The sequence below is a fragment of the Thunnus thynnus genome, chromosome 9 (genome assembly GCF_963924715.1).
Source record: "Thunnus thynnus chromosome 9, fThuThy2.1, whole genome shotgun sequence".
Taxonomy (NCBI): domain Eukaryota; kingdom Metazoa; phylum Chordata; class Actinopteri; order Scombriformes; family Scombridae; genus Thunnus; species Thunnus thynnus.
This window is the reverse complement of record NC_089525.1, coordinates 7,899,939-7,920,302: the sequence shown is the minus strand read 5'-3', so window position 1 is coordinate 7,920,302 and position 20,364 is coordinate 7,899,939. Positions and strand designations below refer to the sequence as shown.

General features: G+C 40.1%; 2 protein-coding genes across 3 annotated transcripts in view; one reads left to right on the top strand and one right to left on the bottom strand.

Annotated features, from left to right (window-relative positions):
• Positions 1 to 4,127: 4,127 nt before the first annotated feature.
• hdac3 (histone deacetylase 3) lies at positions 4,128 to 12,339 on the top strand. Of its 2 annotated transcripts, none has more exons than XM_067598606.1 (15): positions 4,128 to 4,332; positions 6,353 to 6,435; positions 6,594 to 6,736; positions 6,979 to 7,060; positions 7,639 to 7,695; positions 7,792 to 7,847; positions 7,977 to 8,110; positions 8,792 to 8,872; positions 9,038 to 9,111; positions 9,311 to 9,375; positions 9,480 to 9,569; positions 9,878 to 9,936; positions 10,317 to 10,396; positions 10,609 to 10,766; positions 10,882 to 12,339. In XM_067598606.1, the coding sequence occupies exons 1-15, from the start codon at positions 4,278 to 4,280 to the stop codon at positions 10,949 to 10,951; spliced, it is 1,287 nt and encodes a 428-aa protein (XP_067454707.1). In that variant the 5' UTR covers positions 4,128 to 4,277; the 3' UTR covers positions 10,952 to 12,339. The 2 variants fall into 2 exon arrangements, with proteins under 2 accessions (XP_067454707.1, XP_067454708.1); XM_067598607.1 differs by lacking the exon at positions 4,128 to 4,332 and adding an exon at positions 5,470 to 5,871.
• Positions 12,340 to 12,588: 249 nt separating this feature from the next.
• Positions 12,589 to 20,364, bottom strand: part of myot (myotilin) — a 28,350-nt gene continuing 20,574 nt past the window's right edge. The window contains exons 11-18 of the mRNA XM_067598605.1: positions 19,973 to 20,123; positions 19,752 to 19,853; positions 18,962 to 18,999; positions 18,072 to 18,210; positions 17,685 to 17,892; positions 17,320 to 17,485; positions 16,818 to 16,951; positions 12,589 to 14,838 (exon numbers count right to left, since the gene is read on the bottom strand). Of these exons, the coding sequence (XP_067454706.1) occupies positions 14,696 to 14,838; positions 16,818 to 16,951; positions 17,320 to 17,485; positions 17,685 to 17,892; positions 18,072 to 18,210; positions 18,962 to 18,999; positions 19,752 to 19,853; positions 19,973 to 20,123 (1,081 nt within the window). The 3' untranslated portion in view covers positions 12,589 to 14,695. The remainder of the gene's footprint in view (positions 14,839 to 16,817; positions 16,952 to 17,319; positions 17,486 to 17,684; positions 17,893 to 18,071; positions 18,211 to 18,961; positions 19,000 to 19,751; positions 19,854 to 19,972; positions 20,124 to 20,364) is intronic.

Below are 20,364 nucleotides of genomic sequence, written 5' to 3'. Positions count from 1 at the left end.
AAAGAAAGAATATATCAAATACAGCAAGCCCGTATAATATATACAAGGGGTATGCCAGGTTCAAATCTGGTTTGTAACGTCAGGAATTCATAACACATGAATCATTCAACCCAGGGAAGTGCTGCCATTTAGCTGCAGGCGGAGAAAGATGGAGAGAGAGAGAGGGGAAGTAAAAAGCAGGGGAGAGAAAGTGAAATTTACATCCTGACATTCCAACGCAAAACAGCCAACAAGCCAACACACATTCTGCAGAGTGAAGGCGAGGCAGTGCTGCTCTCATGCCAGCCTCTCTCCATCAAACACTTCAAAAGCCTTGTATCTTGACAGTGTCTGCCTCAACCGTCACTCTGAAGCAGACTTTTTCCATGTAGACTTTCCACCTTGTCAACCTGAATGTGTAAACTAGTAATCTACAATGTTATACAACACCCCCTAGTCTTTGAATACGGAACAGATTTTTATCTCAAATACCAGTATGATAACTAAGAGCTTAATGTAACCAAAACCTCAAATCCCTTATCAAATCTTATTAGGTTGCCTTTCAACATCTGCAAATAACTGCAGGCTAACTACTCAAAGATGTCTAACTTTGTTGATTGATATGGAAAAAACAGTGCAGTTTTTAGTGGCAGCCTGATTAATGTTCCTTGAAAATGAGATGAGCAGCATAATAAATGAAATGTTAATTATCTGACACATTCATTTAACAGCTATAGCCTGTAGCTATAGTTCACAAATTACTTCCAAATACTAAAAGGGCCTGATTCTGAATGAAAATGTTGCTATGATACGAATCAAAGTTTAAGTGGGAGTCATTTTAACCAGCTACCTTTGTTTTCCATTGCTCTTCACTAATAAAAAAATAAGGAGTTACAAGAGATGAAAGGTTTGAGTGATCACTGGAGCTTAACATATCCAGGTATTTTGACGAATGGGAACCAAATCCAAAATGGAAGAGGCTATTGGAATCCATCTCTAATAACTACATGATACGAGGTTTTGAGAGCCTGATCACACCAGCATTTTGTGAAATTGCAGAGCAAAATCAGTTCATTTTAAAAGGAATTTCCACCATCAGAAGATTTGCTCTCTGGGTGAAGTAAAACTGGGAAAATCGTTTGCGTCACTTGGAACACACCTCACTATGTCCATCTGTATATAGAGTCTGTAAAGCCCACAAACACTAAAAAGGTTACAACCTTTGGGTGCAGTAACACTTGAGTAGGACATCATTTGTCACCAGTGAGGTTGGGACAGACTGGACCCAAATGCAGACTGGCAGGTGAAATGTGAAGTTAATTTAAAGCAAAAGCAAAAACTCAGGCTTACAAGTAGCAACGGGAGCTAGTCCAAAACAGGTAAGCAGTTCAAAGAGGCAAGGCAGATAGGCAGGAGAAAAACAGGCAAAAAGATTCAAACCACAGGAACAGCAGGAACAGATAAAGTCCAGGATCAGATAGGATCAGGATGGAAGTGTCCCATAAAGCAACTTTGATGAACTGGCAAAGAACAAAGGAAAAGGACTGGTACAAATAGTGAGGAGCTGATGAGGGAATGGGCAGCAGGTGCAGACAATTACTGGGTAGATTCAGGTGTGTAGATGGAGAAAGGAGGGAAAGTCTATAATATACTGTAGTTTTTATTTTTTGGCACTTTATAGACCTAACAATAATTTAATCAATCCAAAAAATAAATTGAAAAACTGATGAGATGAGACTGAAATAATCATTAGTTGCAGACCTTGTGGAAGCAGCTCACTCATCACTAAATCATTCACTCCTACGCTCCTCCTGTTATTGGTTCATGTGAGTGCATGTCATTGTGTGTGTGCATGTGTGCACAGGAATGGCAGATAGCAGTGTTTATTAGGGTGTACCAATAAATCACACTAAATTTCTCTCAAGGGTTTAGCTGTCACATACACATCAGACACACACACACACACACACACACACACACACACACACACACATACACACACACACAGACAGACACTGCAGGCAGACATGACCCTGTCTGTGTAGTTGTGCTGGTAGACCTCTCCGGCACATCTGGTCTGGCCATCTCACACACATGAAAACACACACACACACACACACACACACACACACACACACAGAATTCTTTACTGTGATGAAGAGATGAAGAAGAAATTTTAGCTGGTGTATCTTTAAACCCCAATATTACACTAAAAAAAATAACGTGCATGTGGTATGTTTGCTTTGCTTTTACTGCATGTGTGTGTAATCCAGTGGATGCAGAGTAACGTGTCTGCTTTGTGTTATAACTCGTGCACCTTCCTTTCACTGCCACGTGTGTAAAACCTGGTTTCTATCCCTTTATGATCTGGAAAAGTTCCTGCATGCTCTCATTCAGAAGTTTTCTTAATCAACAGGTGTCCAACATAAACAGTGTCACAGTTAGCTCTTTGGTACTGTTTTGAATGCAAGTTATTTTAACTAAACCTGCAGAGACGTGTTATTCTGCTTAATACCGTCAAAATCTACTGATTCACACAGTAGTCCTTTGATATTCCTATTTGACAGTCCTCAGATATTTTTTTAATGGCACATTATTTTTATAGCTGTCAAGCACATACCATCGCAGGAAATGTGTTTTCCCAACATTTGGATAGCAATGAAAAGATTCAGGCTAGGGTTCAAAAAAGCATTTTCCAATAAAATCGTTTGGGGTATTTTGTGCAGAGTTTGCCAACAGAGTGAAATTTTGTCTTGGGGGTATTTTAGAAAACTCAAGGTCAAATGATTCACTTTTCTGTTTTTATTATCCCAGAAAGTAATGGGGCTTTTGTGTATAAGAAACAAACTTGACTTTTGAAAGTAATTCAAAATGAATACATAACAAATAAGCAAATCATTCATGAGGAATGACATATTTGTAAATGTATTTATAATTTATTTTGGCCTACTTATATACAAACTCATCATAAATTGTTCTCTTTATATATCCATTTAATTGTGCATTAGATTTTTTTCACAAATTTGTCTCCAATTGCTTCAGATTTTGTCCCACAGTAGGCGCTTCCACCATATTTTACCCTGACAGGCCACATACATTTTATGGTAAAGTATCATGACGTGTATGATAGCAAACAAGCTACTGTATGTTTTCATCACTCACACACAGTCTGTGATATCACAGAAAGTACTTTGCCTTTGACAAATAAATTTCTTTTTTTAGACATTTTGGATATTTCTTAAACACGTTTGTTTTGTTAGAGGACGGGCTCAGAACAGTCAGGAGCCCAAATGAACATTGAAACATGTTTTTCTTGCTGTAATCATTCCTCTTGTTCATACTGACCATTAGAAGATCCCTCCATAATGCACTTACAATGTAAGTGATGGGGGCCAAAATCCACCTTCTGTGTAGTTTATCTGAAACTAATATAAAGCTTCAGTCATCCAAATGAGTCAAATCAAGTAGAGTTTTTTCAATGTTAGTCTTTTTAGTGCCAAAGTTCCTCTTTTTGTTACTATACTTCCACCGCAGCTCAACAGGGAAACACTCTCCAAGGAAACACAAAGAGGGAATTTGATGCTAAAAAGACTGTAAATGTGGCAGATACCCACTTGATATGACTAACTCAGACTGCTGAAGCCTCATATAAGCTTCACATCGACTTTAAATGCATTTTTGCAAAAAATGACTGTGTGGACACACTGGATTTTGATTTTGGCCCACATTTGAAGGGGATCTTTTAATAGCCAGTATGAACAGGAGGAATACTACAGCAAGGAAAACCTCTTTCACTGGTCACATGGGTACCTGACTGTTGTTTTAATACAGACTCGAAAAACTCTGAACATATCCTTTAAATTGGGATCAATGACAACCACAAACAGATGAAATTCATTTAATTGTCATATCTCGCTTATCTTCCTTTTTTCCCACCCGCATTCCACGGAGACCCGCCCTACTCTGCCTCTGATTGGCTAGTACTCGTTGCCTTCGTTGTTTAGATTGGTTAGGTTTAGGCAAGGGAAGTGAGATGATTGGGTTAGGGTTAGCGTTCAGAGTTAGAGCCAATCAGAGGTAGAGTAGGGCGGGTCTTCACAGAATGCGGGTAAAAAAAAAAATGTAACGCCGCTATCTTTCTCCCCCCGCCCCTCTCCACCATTACTGACCCGTCTTGATGACGAAGTACAATCTGTTTACCATGGCGGCTATCTGCTAATTGAAAGGAAAATGCGGGTTGTATAGTTGCAAGAACAGCCACACATTTAGGGAAAAAGTAGAAAGATATTTGTTTCAGAATGTCCAACAGAACATCGTATTTTTACGACCCCGACGTGGGCAACTTTCATTACGGTGAGTTCGGTTATCGCAATGAGCCGGCCTGCAGAAGGAAATGGATGCTAATGTAAGCTAGCGACATGCTATGTAGGGATGTGTTTTATTCTTTTAGCATTTCACGCTCTCACAGTACTTTTTGGGATTTGCTGAGGCAGGTTATCATCATATTACTGTCTCGTATTCATACCTACATGTTGATACAATTTCACAGTTTCCGTGTGTCTCCGTCTGTGCTGTGTGTTAGTTTTAGTTAACGCTTTATTCATCGCTTTGAAGCAACCGCAGTATGTCATACAACCCTCGTACTTTGACAGTTGAAATGAAATAATATTTCAGCACAGTATATTTTCATATAGTAGGATAATGCACCTTAAATCTGATGTTACCGGTGTTTCGGATCCACCATTGACCGTGTTAGCTGGTGACTCTCAGCTGAATGTGTTGTGGGCAATTGGCTCCAAAAAGCCTTATCAATATTACTTTAATCAATACTCATCTGTGTTTATTATCTACACTAAACATTTACGTAACTTAAAATGTGCTCAACAAAAAGCATTAACCTCTTGTATCGTTTTTTTTACAATGTTGGAAACAAACCGCAGCCTGTTGTAGCCTATCTGGGGATTTTATACAGTTATCCTCAACAGCAAAGTGGCTCTGTAGTGCCGCCGCCCCTAAAATATAATATTAAAAAAATAAAATATTAACGAACAGAGATAAAAATGAGCCCCGGAAAATTCATCTAAATAACTTACGCCATAGTAGCAGACATATTAAATGTGCAGTCTCAAAATGAGCTGCCAGCTGCTCTGTTCCTACTGACCACTGACTGATATTTTAGCTTCTCCTCCGCACCTAATTGGAACATACCACCTGCTCAGGTAAGTATGGGGGTAAGCTACACAGATACTAGGCTTTCAAAGCATACAGAATACCACACAATTATAAACAATGGGTTTTTCTGTTACCTCTGACAATCACAATCTTCCATAAGCATACAAATTGTTCATAAGTGCACAAAGTTCAACCAAATGTCATTTACTACACAAGAGTGTCACCCATCTCCCCACATCCTAACAATGCCCAATCCCTCACTGCCAAGAGGACCCAATGATGCAAACCTGCTTCCACTCTTCCTGATTGAGCAGCTGATCAAACAAAGATAAACCACACTTTACAACCAATGTATTCACTGATTTAAAAAACACAACAAATTAATGGAAACATTTGACTGAAAATAATGATGATATAACAAGCAAAACAATGATGATATTGGGAATAAGGCCTGGTGAATATTCATATTTAAAGAATTAACCTGTTTGTCATTGTGTACGCACAATATGTTCAGTTTGTGGCTAGATATTGTTTACAGACTGTTTGGCCAGTAGCCACCCAGTTTGACCAGTCTGTTCAACTTGTGATCCATCAGTGTGGATACTTCAACGAGATTCAGTATTTCCTCTCAAACAGGCTAACATCTAAAAAGATTCATTTCAGAAAAATGAGTGAAGAAATGTGAATGCTTCTTGTTGCTGAAACCATTTAATTTATAAGGTAAGATAAAAAGGATCCGATGAATATATACCGCACTGAACATTCAATTTAAGATCATTTAAGGCTTTTACGAGGACACCGCCGTGTTTGTGTTTTCAACAGCTGCTGTCACTATAGCAACCACAGACACATTCGGCTGAGAGTCACCAGTTAACACTCGTTAAACTGAAATACCGGCTGTGGAACTTAAAACTTAAATGCTCACAAAAATAATCAAAAGATTAAGGCCGTACTATCCATACTATTTATACTATCTTCTGCAAACTTTCTCTCTTTTTATTTCTCTTATGATGATGGTGTCTTGACACGTGATTAGATGTCTGTGAAGTCATCTGACTGTATATATGCCTCATTTCCTTCCTGTGGGTATTCACCAGAGAAGACCTGTAGTTGTTTTTTTGTATCCAGCACCTGAACTCACTGTGGTTTTGTGGATGTGCACAAGACTGCTCTGTTTCATATAACTCTCCGTCTCTGCCAGGTGCTGGCCATCCCATGAAGCCTCACCGTCTGTCTCTGACTCACAGTCTGGTGTTGCACTATGGACTCTACAAGAAAATGATGGTGAGCAGAAAAGAGCCGTAGTGTCACAGATCCAGACCCTGCTGATGCTTTCAGTTCTGAAATAACACATGCTCAACTAAAATCAGGAGTGAACAGTAAAACTAAAATGTTGTACTGTACATTATGTGTATTTAAAAAAAACATGTTTGTCTTGTTAGGTGTTTAAGCCATACAAAGCATCACAGCATGACATGTGTCGGTTCCACTCTGAAGACTACATAGACTTCCTACAGAAGGTCAGCCCCAATAACATGCAGGGCTTCACAAAGAGCCTCAACACATTCAACGTCGGGGACGACTGGTGAGAAATAACTGCTTAAAAATATTTTTGACGTTTATTGAAATTCATTGCACAGTAGTAGTGTTTTTTTTTAAATGCTGGTTGAAGCAAATAGAGAATAAAACAGATATATAATTAACATTTTTAACTCTGTCCTGTTAAAGAGTCTCATCAGTAATCAGTCTGCAGCTTAAATGCTGGAATTCTCCACCATTTCTCTTTTCAGATGAACACACATAATATTCTGTGTCTTTGTGTTTCAGTCCTGTATTTCCGGGTCTTTTTGAGTTCTGCTCAAGATACACTGGAGCCTCTTTACAGGGTGCTACACAGCTCAACCACAAGGTAACACGCATGAAGACACACACACACCTACACGCACACACACAATTCAGTGTCAGCGTCACCACAGTGAACGTCAGGAGCATCGTAAGCACTGATTTAGTAGATTTAGTTTTTATTGATGCAGGCATGTTGTTGATAAAAGATGAACATGTGTGAGCCAGATGGTAACTAAATCACTGGACGTCTCATCCTTAAACACTTTTAACTCTTCTTTGTTGTCCTCTCTGACACGGCAGAAACACGGTCGTAGCACTGCTGGTAGACTGGTCACTAGGGATGCTATCGTTAGGATTTTATCAATAATACTGCTCTTATCAATATTCTATTTCTTCATTCTTCTTTCTTTATTACAAAATAACTTTTTAAAAATGTATTATTTAAAAAAATCAGAACATGATTAGAATTGGTTCATATTTTAAATATAACTAAATGTTGTTTCTAGAGCAGCAACAGAGAGCAGAGGAGTAATTTTAGAACTGGTTTCAATTCAGAACCGGGTTTCGGGGGGCATCCCTGGTCAGGACTACAGAGTCTTGGTGATTTAATGACCTTTAATATGATTCTACTTTATTTTCCAGATCTGTGACATTGCCATCAACTGGGCTGGAGGACTGCATCATGCCAAAAAATTTGAGGTCAGAGTGAAGTCCTCATGTTGTTTAATCACATATTGTGCTGCGGATGCTTCTTTGCTTATTAAAGGACTAAAATGTTTTTTTCTGTGTCTGCAGGCGTCTGGGTTTTGCTACGTCAATGACATCGTCATCAGTATACTGGAGCTACTCAAGTAAGAGTCCCGACACTCATCTGAATAACCTTCATCAGTGTTTCCTGTATTTGTTGCTCTCTTTACAACTGTGTGTGTGTGTGTGTGTGTGTGTGTGTGTGTGTGTGTGTGTGTGTGTGTGTGTTACAGATACCACCCTAGGGTTCTGTACATCGACATTGACATTCACCACGGTGACGGCGTCCAGGAGGCCTTTTACTTGACTGACCGCGTCATGACTGTGTCCTTCCATAAATATGGGAACTACTTTTTTCCAGGAACAGGTGAGTGCTGCTTTAAACATCTTAAGAAATGTTTTGTTGTACAGTTTTTTAGAGCACCACCGCGAGCCTTTACATTCATTTATTTGAATGCATTTTTTTAGTTGTCTTTTCTATAAAATGTCAGAAAATGGTTTTAAAAAATGCCCTTTATAATTTGCCAAAGCCCAAGTTGATGTCTCCAGATGTCTTGTTTTGTCTGACCAACAGTACAAAGACCAAACACATTCACTTCACCATCACAGAAGACAAAGAAAACCATGAAATCCTCACGTTTGAGTAGTTGGAGCCAGTAATTATTTGGCATTTTTGCTTAAAAATAGACCAAAAAGAAATCAATTAATTATCAAAATAGTTTCCAATTAATTTTCTCTCGGTCGACTAATCATTGCAGCTCTACTTATAAGCAGAACAAAAAATTCATTAATGTTCTTTAAATATAATACATGTACAGCGAAGTACCTGCCCGTTAAATAGATGAACTCCAACATTTCTTTATTCCATCTTCAGGTGCTGCTGTAGGAAGTGTGATGGTGACAAATAACCAACCTGAAACATTTATGATTTAGTGTTGTTAACATTTTTACACTTGTGGAAAAGGGAAACTGTTTTATTACAGTATGTTGTTAATGTGTTGTCTCTGTACAGGTGTGTATTAATACAGCGTGTGTGTGTTTGCTGCAGGTGACATGTATGAGGTCGGGGCAGAGAGCGGCCGGTACTACTGCCTCAATGTTCCTCTCAGAGACGGCATTGATGACCAGAGTGAGTTCACCTCCTGCAAACATCACATTATATCAGAATACATAAGCAACATAACAAAACACATAGAACTGCATTATTATTATGTTGACTGTGTCAGTAGCTCAGTCAGCTGGTCGTAGTATGAGCCACAGCCAACCTGTGTGTGTGTGTGTGTGTGTGTGTCAGGCTACAGACAGCTGTTCCAGCCGGTTATTAAGCAGGTGGTGGATTTCTACCAGCCGACCTGCATCGTTCTACAGGTCAGTGTGTGATTCATAATCTCTGATGCGTTCTTCGTCTGTTTCATTGACTGTTGTCATGTGAGCTAACGGATCATTTAATCTACATATGTGAGGAAATCACAGATGCTTCAGGATACAGTTTATTTAGACTTTGAGTAAAACGTCCTGGGATGATTGTTGACACGTTTTTTTAGTCAGCGTGCTTCTGTCCTTCCAGTGTGGAGCAGACTCTCTGGGCTGTGACAGACTGGGATGCTTTAACCTCAGTATACGAGGACACGGGTGAGACTGGCTTATCATCTGTTTCCTAATGATAGGCAACAACTTCTTTTAATTCTCTTTTGCTTGTGTATTAAAGCGTGTTTGCTTTGTTCTCTGTCGCACAGCGAGTGTGTGGAGTTTGTAAAGAGTTTTAAGATTCCGCTGCTGGTCCTGGGAGGAGGAGGATACACCGTCAGGAACGTGGCTCGCTGCTGGTGAGTCTGATCCACACTCAGCGAGGAACACAGAACCTATAAAATCTATTCATCTCCCTTAGAAGTTTTCATGTTATTGTTTTACAGCGAGGGTGTGAATACTTTTTACAGGCACTATAATCTTTCTACACATAATTTGGCATTTTGATCAAGAGCTGAGAGAGGTGATATGTTGTCACTGGTTGAATATGGGTGTAATTACATGAGTAAAGAAATAAACGTGACATTAACAACCCATAAATTCATTTTGAGGCGAGTCAGGACACGGACGACTGCTTTAATCTCTGTTGTGTTGTGTTCTGTTGCAGGACCTTCGAGACGTCTCTGTTACTGGATGAATCCATCAGTGATGAGCTTCCTTACAGCGGTGAGTTGTACTTTAATACACTGCATATAAACAGCTCTTATTTGCAGCTTTGCACCTCAAATTTGTCTTTTTATTGGTGCCTCCAGTATCAGATTACTCGTGTTAATGAGAAAATGCATTCTGCACGCATGCTGTCATATTGAACATCTAAAACTTTGGCGCCATCTGTTGGAAGATCAATGTAACTTGTAGAAGTGGGTTATTTAATGCAGCTCACACAGTGACTTGACCTTTTAAATTTACATCTCACCACATCATTTTTGGTTCTTTGATTTCTGATATTGTTGTTGCTGAAATGTAAATGTGACAGAAAAAGATGTACTTATCTTATCTGAAATCTTCCCATCATCATCATCCTCTTCTTCTTCTGTCCTTCACAGAGTATTTTGAGTACTTTGCTCCAGACTTCACGCTGCATCCTGACGTCAGCACCAGGATAGAAAACCAGAACTCCAGACAGGTAAAACATCAATCCACACTAAGCAGGTCTGCAGGACCAAAGGAAAAATATTGAGGTGGATTACTTTCATTCAAGGCTTCAAAAAGCGCTTTAACGACGCTTAAACACAGTCTGTCGTCCTTCCTTCCTGTCTTGCATCTGTTGAATTGTTGAGGTTATTGGTTACATGAATCTAGTGTGCAGTTTATCTGACTGTGTGCATGTGTGTGCAGTACTTGGAGCAGATCCGTCAGACGGTGTTCGAGAACTTGAAGATGCTGAACCACGCGCCCAGCGTCCAGATCCACGACGTTCCCTCTGACATGCTGAGCTACGAACGCACCGACGAGCCCGACCCGGATGAGAGGGGCGGCGAGGAAAACTACACCAGGTCAGCTCACTCATTAAACACTAAATAAATAAAAAAGTTTATTAAAGTATGACAAAATACGAAACAAAAACATTTCAAAATCGGTGAGTTAACTTCCTGTACCTAACTTCCACAGGCCAGAGGCAGCCAACGAGTTCTACGACGGCGACCACGACAACGATAAAGAGAGCGATGTGGAAATTTGACCCGCCTGAACACATGTGGAGGAACTTTCCTTCACAGCTTTCTGTTTCCATCGCCCGCGGTCTCCAAACCTCACGTCACCACTGCAGATTTACCAGAAACTCTGAAACTAACGTGCCAGTTCTGGATGGACTGAAAAGACTCTTTGGGCGATCCTTCTCTCGTAGGTTCTGTTTCTAGTCTTGTGTATAACGTCACAGAGTTCACTGAGGATGAGCCCGAATTACATTTACAAGTGGGATAAACGTTTATTATGATGGATCCAGAAACATCAGGTGTTAAATCTCTGTTTGTGTGAAAAGAAAACAGGATGGATGCTCCTTTTTGTTTTAATTTTCAAACAATATCAGGGCTCAAAACAGGTTTTTATTTTGTTCTTTCTCTGTATATGTCAAATGTCTATATTTTGGTAATAGCAATTTTTAAAACATTTTTCTGCTTGTTATATTGTCCATGTTATCCCAGTAATAAGATGTATTTGACTGTTGAAAGAGGAAAAATTCACCTGTAACTCATTTTAAAAGTCTGTTCAATCAATCAACTCATCATTTGTAAATCTATTTGGATTCAGGAAACAGCCACAGTAATGTGTTTTTCACCACACATCACTCCTCACATAGAACAAGTATGATCATCTAAAATAGAAGATAATCCAGCGACAGTTTCCATCAGAAAAGTCGTGAGGAGTTGTTGATTTATTTCATCGTACAAGTGGCATGCATGAGTTAGAAGCTGTTCAAGGGCACATTACTCACATATTTATCAGGTCAGATGTTTAAAACATCACTTTTGTTTTTAGACAGAATCTCAGTAGTACAAACTATTCCAAGTCTCTTTATACTCATTATTTGGAAACTTTAAACAAAGCAGCCTCATGTGCCTTAAAGCTCTGAGAAGCTGAGCACTGGTGTAGAGCTGGACACATGTTCACATCAACTTCAACTTTTAACTTGACACCAATTTGGATTTCTACAAGTAAACATCCGTAGCTTGTTCTGTAAATGAGGCCACTGGACTGGAACTACTCTCCTGTCTTTTCATTCCTTTTCTCTTTTTCCTCTGCTCTTTACTGTATATACATATAAATGTATGAGCCGTGAATGTGTTTCTAATGTAGAAGAGGACACCGTGATGATGATGCTGGTAGTTTGTTAGTGCAGCATTTGGGATAAAAGCAAGAAGTTGACACGGTGATTAGATGTCAGAGTGCTGGTCCCTCACTGTGTTACAGATGTACATGAGTGGCAACTGAGGTGTGAAGCCACAGTAGAAACACTTAATGCCGTCTATTACTCTGGTCCTCTTTTAGCCAGAAACAGGTTTTATGTGATTTTTGATATATTGTTGTCAGCAACTTTTGTTTTTAATAAAATAAAGAAATTGAACCACACATGAGCATTTGAAAGTAGTTTAAAGCCACTAGGGGGCGACATGGTGACTTCCTTTCACACACGCACTTCAACCCTGAGGTTATCCAGACATTACCTGGAGGAGCTGTATGTGTGAACGCAAGTGTCTGAATCAGTTGGACTGTACGTTAAACAGACTTTACCCTGCCAGCTCACTAGTACAATGTCTGTGTAATGTCTGATTGACCACCATGGCAAATGTAAAAAAAAAACACACCGAGAGGAAAAGCCAAGGTCACATAGACTTTATTCCTCATTCATCCAGTGATATGTAGAACATCTGACACAACAAACAGTACTTAAGGAGAATACACACTACTACCTGCAGTTTAAAATCTCGACAGAAAGGGCCTAACTTACCAAAACTACTCTGGTGCTTTAAGCAAATCCAATCTTTAACCCTGTTTCATTCAAACTTTATCGTGACAAACTGTAGAAATATTGTATCTAGAAACATTACGTTTCAGTGAAATCAGTTTACATTGTAATGGGCTGCATTTGAACTATAGTTTTCATCAGGTTGTTATTATATATGTTATTATATATCTATATGGGCATCTTCAAAGGGATTCCTGCCACTGATCTGTGGCCACACAGGGTTAAACACCAGCTTTTCAGTTTGCATGCAGATCCAGCCAAAAATACAACATTTTTTGTGAATTTAGCTCCTGGCTGGCACTAACAAGCAGTTCCATGGTAAGCAGGCAACTCAAGCCTCTTTTTGATAGACTGTATTATATAAGGCTGTGGTCAGAAATTTGAGAGTTTGGCAAATCTGGGCCCAGGATGACATACTGATACCCATATTCAACTGAACATGAAGAATTACATGCATTCAAGGAGAAAAACACATTTCTGCCTCTTGAATAAAGTGAATAAACTTCTTATCTGCACTGCAGATGTGATAAAATGTAAACTTTTCAAATAAGTAAGGTCTGAATGTTCTTTTAAGTGCAGAGCAGGTTTTGTGTTCAGTTGTAGAGGCTGGGTATCAAAATGAAAGCCTGTTGTTTGTCCAACTCGTCAATACACCTCTGGTTTCAGCCTTCTGCAGGCAAGAGAAGGGCAACTTAACAGTCCCAACACTGATAACTAATAACTTCAAATAAATATTCATTCACAGACACTGTATATTAGAAACCAACTTTAAAACAATTAGACTGAATTTACACCACAGCAGAGAATCTGAGAAGTGATCAACTGTGATAACTGAGATTTCTTTCAACATCAAAACTTTAAAAATCTGATTTTCTATTGCAGTAAATGTAGCTTTACAGACACACGGCATGAGAGGCAGCAGCAGCTGAAATTCAGAGACAAACATATACATTCTGAGGCTCAAACACAAAACCATCTTTACTCAACTACGAGTTAGAGGAAGAGCGACAAGGAGACAGTTGTCAGGGTTTAAAGTGCAGCATCTGATCGATGTTGGCCGTGCTGGATTGTGAGTCTGCTGTCTATGTTCTAACTCTAGACTATGGAGGAGAGCCGGAAACTGTGTTTCAAGATTGCGCACATTCATTTAAAGTGTTTACTAGTACATTTTCTCTCTTTCTGGTTTGCCACTGTGTTCTGCATTAGAGTCCAGTGTCCCTGGCCCTGCCTGCTTGTAATAAACACATTACATTAAGAGAACAAATAGCTTTTGTAGGCTCAGGTCCAGTTTTACAAATGTTAGACCTTCATAATTTAAAGATTTTACACAAATAGTGATAAGTGACATCGTATCCTGTCATCAGTTTTACAAATACGTCCTTTAAATTAGGGAGATGTTTCCTGGCTGCAGGGGATTTTTTGTTGTATTGTGCTTGGCCGCTGGGATAAAACAGGCATCAGGGCTGACTCTGCCACACCGTATCCAGGTCTATTAATACATCCACATGACCTCGACACACCATTTTGCTGAGAGCAGACAGGACAAGACAGACGGGCAGAGTAGAGAGGCGTACAGACGTGTATCAAACATGAGCTCTGCAGTTGTACACAATAAACAGACAGGCAGAGGAAGAAGGATGGGCACAGCGCTAACAAACTGCAGCAGATGGACAACATGATGAGTTTAAGTCAGAAGGAACTTGACCGAACTAACTCAAATTTTTCTCAAATTAGCCACCAAGTGTTTCCTCTCAGTTTAAAACATATTCTTTAAAAAGACCTGTTTGAAATATCTCAAAACTTCTGACGGATGGAAGACGGGTTGTCATGAACGTGTGAAATTCTTAAAAACTGCATCACAGTGTTTTGCAGATGTTCACATATTAGACTCGGGCCCAGTTGTGAGATTAGTGATTGTGAATGCAGGATGAGACTGACTGGGGGGGGATTAGTTAGGATCTACAGCTCTTCGCTCTCATACAGCGGGGCGGTGTGCTGGGCGGGGCGCTCCACGGTCAGAGCGGGCACGTGGCTCAGAGACGACAGCAGCTTCAACGTCTTCGAGCCAGGGGGCGCCGTTTTCATGGGTTGGGTTGCGCGAGCTGGGAGGGACAGAGAGAGAGGGGTGAGGTGAAACATTGTAGAACAACAGTTTTACATTTGTTATACAGATTCAAAGGGCACCATCATTTTTATTGTAGTGCGAATATACCCAAAAGAACCGACATACACTATACTCTTATAGCCAGAAAGGTCAGATCATCTATTGACAGATTATTCTATAAATTGTGACTATTAATAATATCAAAGAGACCACAGGCATCATGTAATAACCTCCCACTGCAGGGTAAAAAACACATTTTTAAAATCACTTTATAAACAGATGTTTTGTTTATTCATAGAATAATATGAGTAACACTGTTGGTGTCACCGACAGCAGCAACAGTTTTTATTGGTTGGACAGACTAAACATTCCTTTCATGCCAGGTGTCTGAAAATAACTCTTCTACCCCGCAGCACAGCAAAGCACAGCACAGCATGGCATGGCTCAGTGCCTGATATGTAACTTACACACATTTGTAGAAACAACGGCTCCTCATGTTTCACATTTTTAAACATGCAAAATGATTTATTAGCGATATGAGTTTCATGCATCTGACTGAACGATCATATGTAATATGTGCCAGGGAGTGTGTGACGTGTGTCCTCTGGGATTTGTGAGTGTTCTTAGTTCATGTAATCAATATCACTAACTTTTACACTTCGTTAAGACTCAAAATAAACACCGAAGTAAACATTTTATAATAAAAACAGCTCCAAGTAAACCCCCTCTACTGCTCTCACTCAGGTCTAAATACTGACACACAGTCGCATGCTCATCTCAATACACCCGTCAGCTCTTATTCATGTAAATATTAACCAATGACACAGATCAAGAGGATCTATTGGAAGTATTGCTTGTAATAATTAATTAACTTTGATAGACGCCAACTGATGTGGTTGTAAGAGGCAACAGAAGTGAGCAGACATATCCAGGTGATATAGAAATGTAGAACTGAATCCACAGCTGGTACATTAAAAGTATCAAAGGGATATTGTATTGCAGTTCCCACACAATTAACATCAATGTATGTAGTGTACCTTTGCCACTAATAAGAGTTTTTAATTGTGATATTTTATGTATATTTTCTGTTAAAACTGTATATTTTTGTCTCTGTACCTATAGTCTGAAATTAAAGTGAAACTAAACTGAATTATAATACCATCTATATACAGTAGGTATTGTACTGTCTATTCTAGGTGTGGCAATAAAGCAATTCATTGTAAAACATTGCATGATGAGCTATATAGTGTCACACATAATCGGAACTTAGGTAAACAAGCACAGTAATGTATTCAAAATGTATTTCATTAGCAGAGCAATAAAAACACATTTTAAACAAAACTGTCTGAGAATTATTTAACGGCGATGTTTGCCGAGCAAGTGAACACACACAATAATGTGGCACTTTCTGTTTTCATTCATTTTAAATTGTATGGTTGTGGAAAGTATGTTAGTAACTGTACGTCTTTAATTACATATACTTATTACCTGATAGAAAGCACTGTCAGACTTTCACTTTCAGCTCATGTGAAACAGAGGAACAGGTAGTTTTGTGTGCAGTCTTTGTTGGTCCTCTCTGTCTCCACAGAGCAGATGGTGTGTTATGTGATCAAGCAGAAACCTAATAGCTGTGTTGTATTTTCCTGTACTGTGATCTCTCTCAGCAGTGGTTGGAGCTTCCACTCATCGCTGTGGCTTGGTGATTAAGCAGTATTCTTTAGGTAAGCTGAACAGCTCCATGCCTCGCATCTTCATCAAGTTTCCACTTGATCACGTAACACAGCATTTGTTTGACGTGTTCCAGGCTATAGAGCTGGATTCAGTCTAGCGTTGAGTGCCGGACATTCTCCATCTGCTGTTTGATTTTACAGCCCGGGCTGCTATGGTAACCATCAGGTTATCTCATACAACAGGTAGCTCAGATATTCTCTTTAAAAAGATCATTTGCATGGAAGGAAGAACACACAGAGGACTTACAGCCGACATCCAGCCTGGCGTTGCATGTGGACATGCCAGCTTCATTGATGGCAGAGAGAGTGTACCAACCAGCATCAGACTTCATCACCCTCTCTATCAACAAGCACTGCCTGCCTGACCCATCCTGGTACAGACTGTGGAGGAACGGACGGATTCAAATGTTAATTTATCGCCCACACTGTCCAAATGATCTGGCAAACAAAAATGCACGCACAATTTAAAAATAATGGCAAATAAACTGAGGTATAGTGTGTGATTTATATATTTTTTTTAAAAATTGGTCCATTGTGCTTACTGTTCAATGGTTCAGTCATTAAGGGAAATATTGAGTAATACCTCTCTCAGATAAAGGTGAATATGATTCAACAACAGGATCGAGGCAGTAAACAAAATGTACTTTATAAAATAATTGGATAGATTTATAAAAGAGTGTATAACATTTGATGTATAGTACTGCTTGAGGAGGGATTTGGGTGTAACAAAGTGCTTTAAATTAACTCACCTCATTCTGTTGGGGTCAATGCGCAGCATGTCTTTATCTTTCTTCCAGAAAAGCTGTGGAGGAGGAGAGGCGTCCACTTTACACTCTAACCTGACAGTGTCGCCCTCTAGAGCTCTGGAGTTCGACATCTTCTGGACGAAGGTGGGAGGACGGAGAGCCTCCTGGGCTGCAGAGAGGGAAAAGAAATTGTCAAAACTTTAAGAGCACAGCTGACGTCCTTAACTGTGCAAAATTCAGTGCCAAGCTGAAGACAGAACTTTACGAAGTACAAATTTCCATTTCAAATCTATGACTTTATTACCAGGCTGAATTTTATGTGACAGCCTAAAAACGTGATGTATTGACAGGAGGTAATTACATTTTACCTATTACATCAAGCTTCATGGTAAATCTGCTCTCTCCCGCACGATTCTTGGCGACACACTCATACACGCCAGCATGGTGCACTGTGACGATCTCTATGATGAATGAGTGCATTCCTTTCTCACACACCAACATCTTATGGTAATCGTCTGGACGTATGGCTTTACCGTCCAGGTACCAGCAGACATCTGGGGTGGGGAGGCCTCCAACCTGAATGTAGAGAAAAGAGAATGTTATTCACTCTTTATTTATTGTTGCATGATCGCACCATTAGTGCATAGACTGACTTGTATAAGTAATAGTCCCCTAACCCTACAGTAATACAGACTTTACTGACTGTAAAGATGAAGACATCAGAGTTAATCTGTGTGTGTGAGTGAATGCTTCACCTTGAAGTCAATCCTACAGAAGCGTCCCTCCTCCACAGTGAGGTCTGGAGGGATCTGTAGGAAGCGAGGAGCGTAACATTTCTCCTGGATGGCTGATCCCTCATTTCCCCTCTCATCTGTCCCTGAGTGGTGCCTCCCCCTGCAGCGAGAGAGAGATTATTTATTCATAACGCAATGATACCTCACTTTCAATGACTGAATTTTACAGTCCACTAGTTACAACACACACACAAACATAAGCGACCATAGTAACACTAAATCCTGTGCCATTTCTGTCCTCTGACAGCATGGCTACTATATGAGGGACTGGAGTCATTTGTACCGCTCCTGATATGGTTCAAAAGTTTCCTGGACAGTTGGAAACCCTTGGGGATAAAATCTTTCTCCCAGTTCTCCCTGGAATCCCATAAAAAGACGTAAAGTTGCAAAATGATCCTTATTTGGGTTTTATTTCAGCCTTTGGTCCCTTCTACCCTGCAAAATGGGTACTCTGGGTAATTTATCTTGGCTTTAAATCTTGTTTTATACAATTTGGTTTTATCAGTTTCCAGAACTCTAGAGAAACTGGTGACAAATGTTTTGACTTAAGAAAGTACTTAAGAAAGTAAACTATTTCAATGGATGCTCCAATGACGTAATCTAAGTATCATGCATGACTGCACAGAGCAGCTTGAGGCTTGGTTACCACACTCAAATGGACAGAAACAAAAAGTGTCATGAGCGGGAGAAATCTGAAAAACAAATGGCCACTATAAATTTACAACAGCATGGATAGAGTATTGCTACACTGGATGGGAATCTCAAGGGAGTTCCTCTGCCACAGGGTGCAATGTTGACTAGAAACTTGGGTTAATAATTATAAGCACTATTGATGGGTGAGGCGTATTTACCATAGTCCACCTGTGTGTCTTCCTTCTGGTGAATCTGGCTGTAACAGAAAACAGATCAATATAAAAGCAGAGGTAATGGCAGGTTTGCACTTTGAACACCAACAATACTGGTTGACAGGTTGACAAAATGCCAGGAGGGTAACTCTGTGTGTGTGTGTGTGTGTGTGTGTGTGTGTGTGTGTGTGTGTGTGTGTGTGTGTGTGTGTGTGTGTGTGTGTGTGTGCGTGCGTTTGTGTGTGTGTATATATTTTGACACAATAGTCCTGTTGTCACCAATGAAAGAGGCTCGTTCTCAGAAAGCGGGCTGGAAATAGCAGCTGACAAACCTTGTTGGCTTGAGAGGACATGTGTGTCTGTGTGTGTGTATTCGCTTGTTGTGTTGGTGTTGAGTGTGAAAGAGGCAGAGAATAGATGGTGCAAAGCCCTGTGAGCGGCAGAGGCTTTTTGACAGAACAACCTCCCCCCCCCCCACACACACACACAGTTGAACTGGTCAAAATGACAGCATGAGACAGTTCACTGGGGCTGCTGATTGTACTGCCTGGCCTTTTCAGCTTTGGACTCGGGAGCCCATTGGGAGGCCCTGAGAGGGAAACTGGCTCCCTGTGCAGCCATTCAGAGCCAAATGCCTGTAATAATGTGTGGTCCTCACTTAATAGCAAAATGAAAGCTCATGGGTTTTGGACCAGAGCCAACATAAATGTTCATCAAGGTCGACACTGCAACACACACACTACAATGTGAAGACACACTGTTGGGAACTCTGAGATTGAAGGTTGTTAACTCATACCTGGTCTATCTGCGAGTCTGAAAGATTGTCTTGGTCGAACACGTAGGTGGCGTTGTCTGGACCCAGCAGCCTGCGAGCCATACGCTCCTCATAGGACAGTTTCTGTTGCAGACAAAGCATGTGTATTGTTAATTTTATTGAAATTATTCTTTTGACTTCTTACATGGTTTGCAGGGGGCACACACACACACACACAAACACACACACACACGACCAGGCACCTGGCTGTTTCTCCTTCTGGCCTCCTTTGAGCGCAGCTTCTTTTCCAAATCCTGGATGAGGGCGTCTTTGGAGCCCTGGATGTCTTCATCTGTGGAGCGAGAGGAGGAAGGCCGAGGAGCCACAGTCTTCTTCAGGATGGGCTTAGGAAGACTGGGAAAGAAAAACACAGAAAAAGAGAAGTGTTTATTATAATTATATGAAGAAAGAATGGAGGAACAGAGGTAAGAGAGAGAGAGAGAGATGAGGAAGTGAGGCACTATTGAGCTTTAATCCTGCAAAAAAACCCTTATTCAACGTTTCTTTTAATGAGCTTTTGTCCTTAACTGCCTGGTTGAAAAGTGCTGTGACCAATATACAAGTTGTTGTACTTCATTTATGAAACAAAACACTA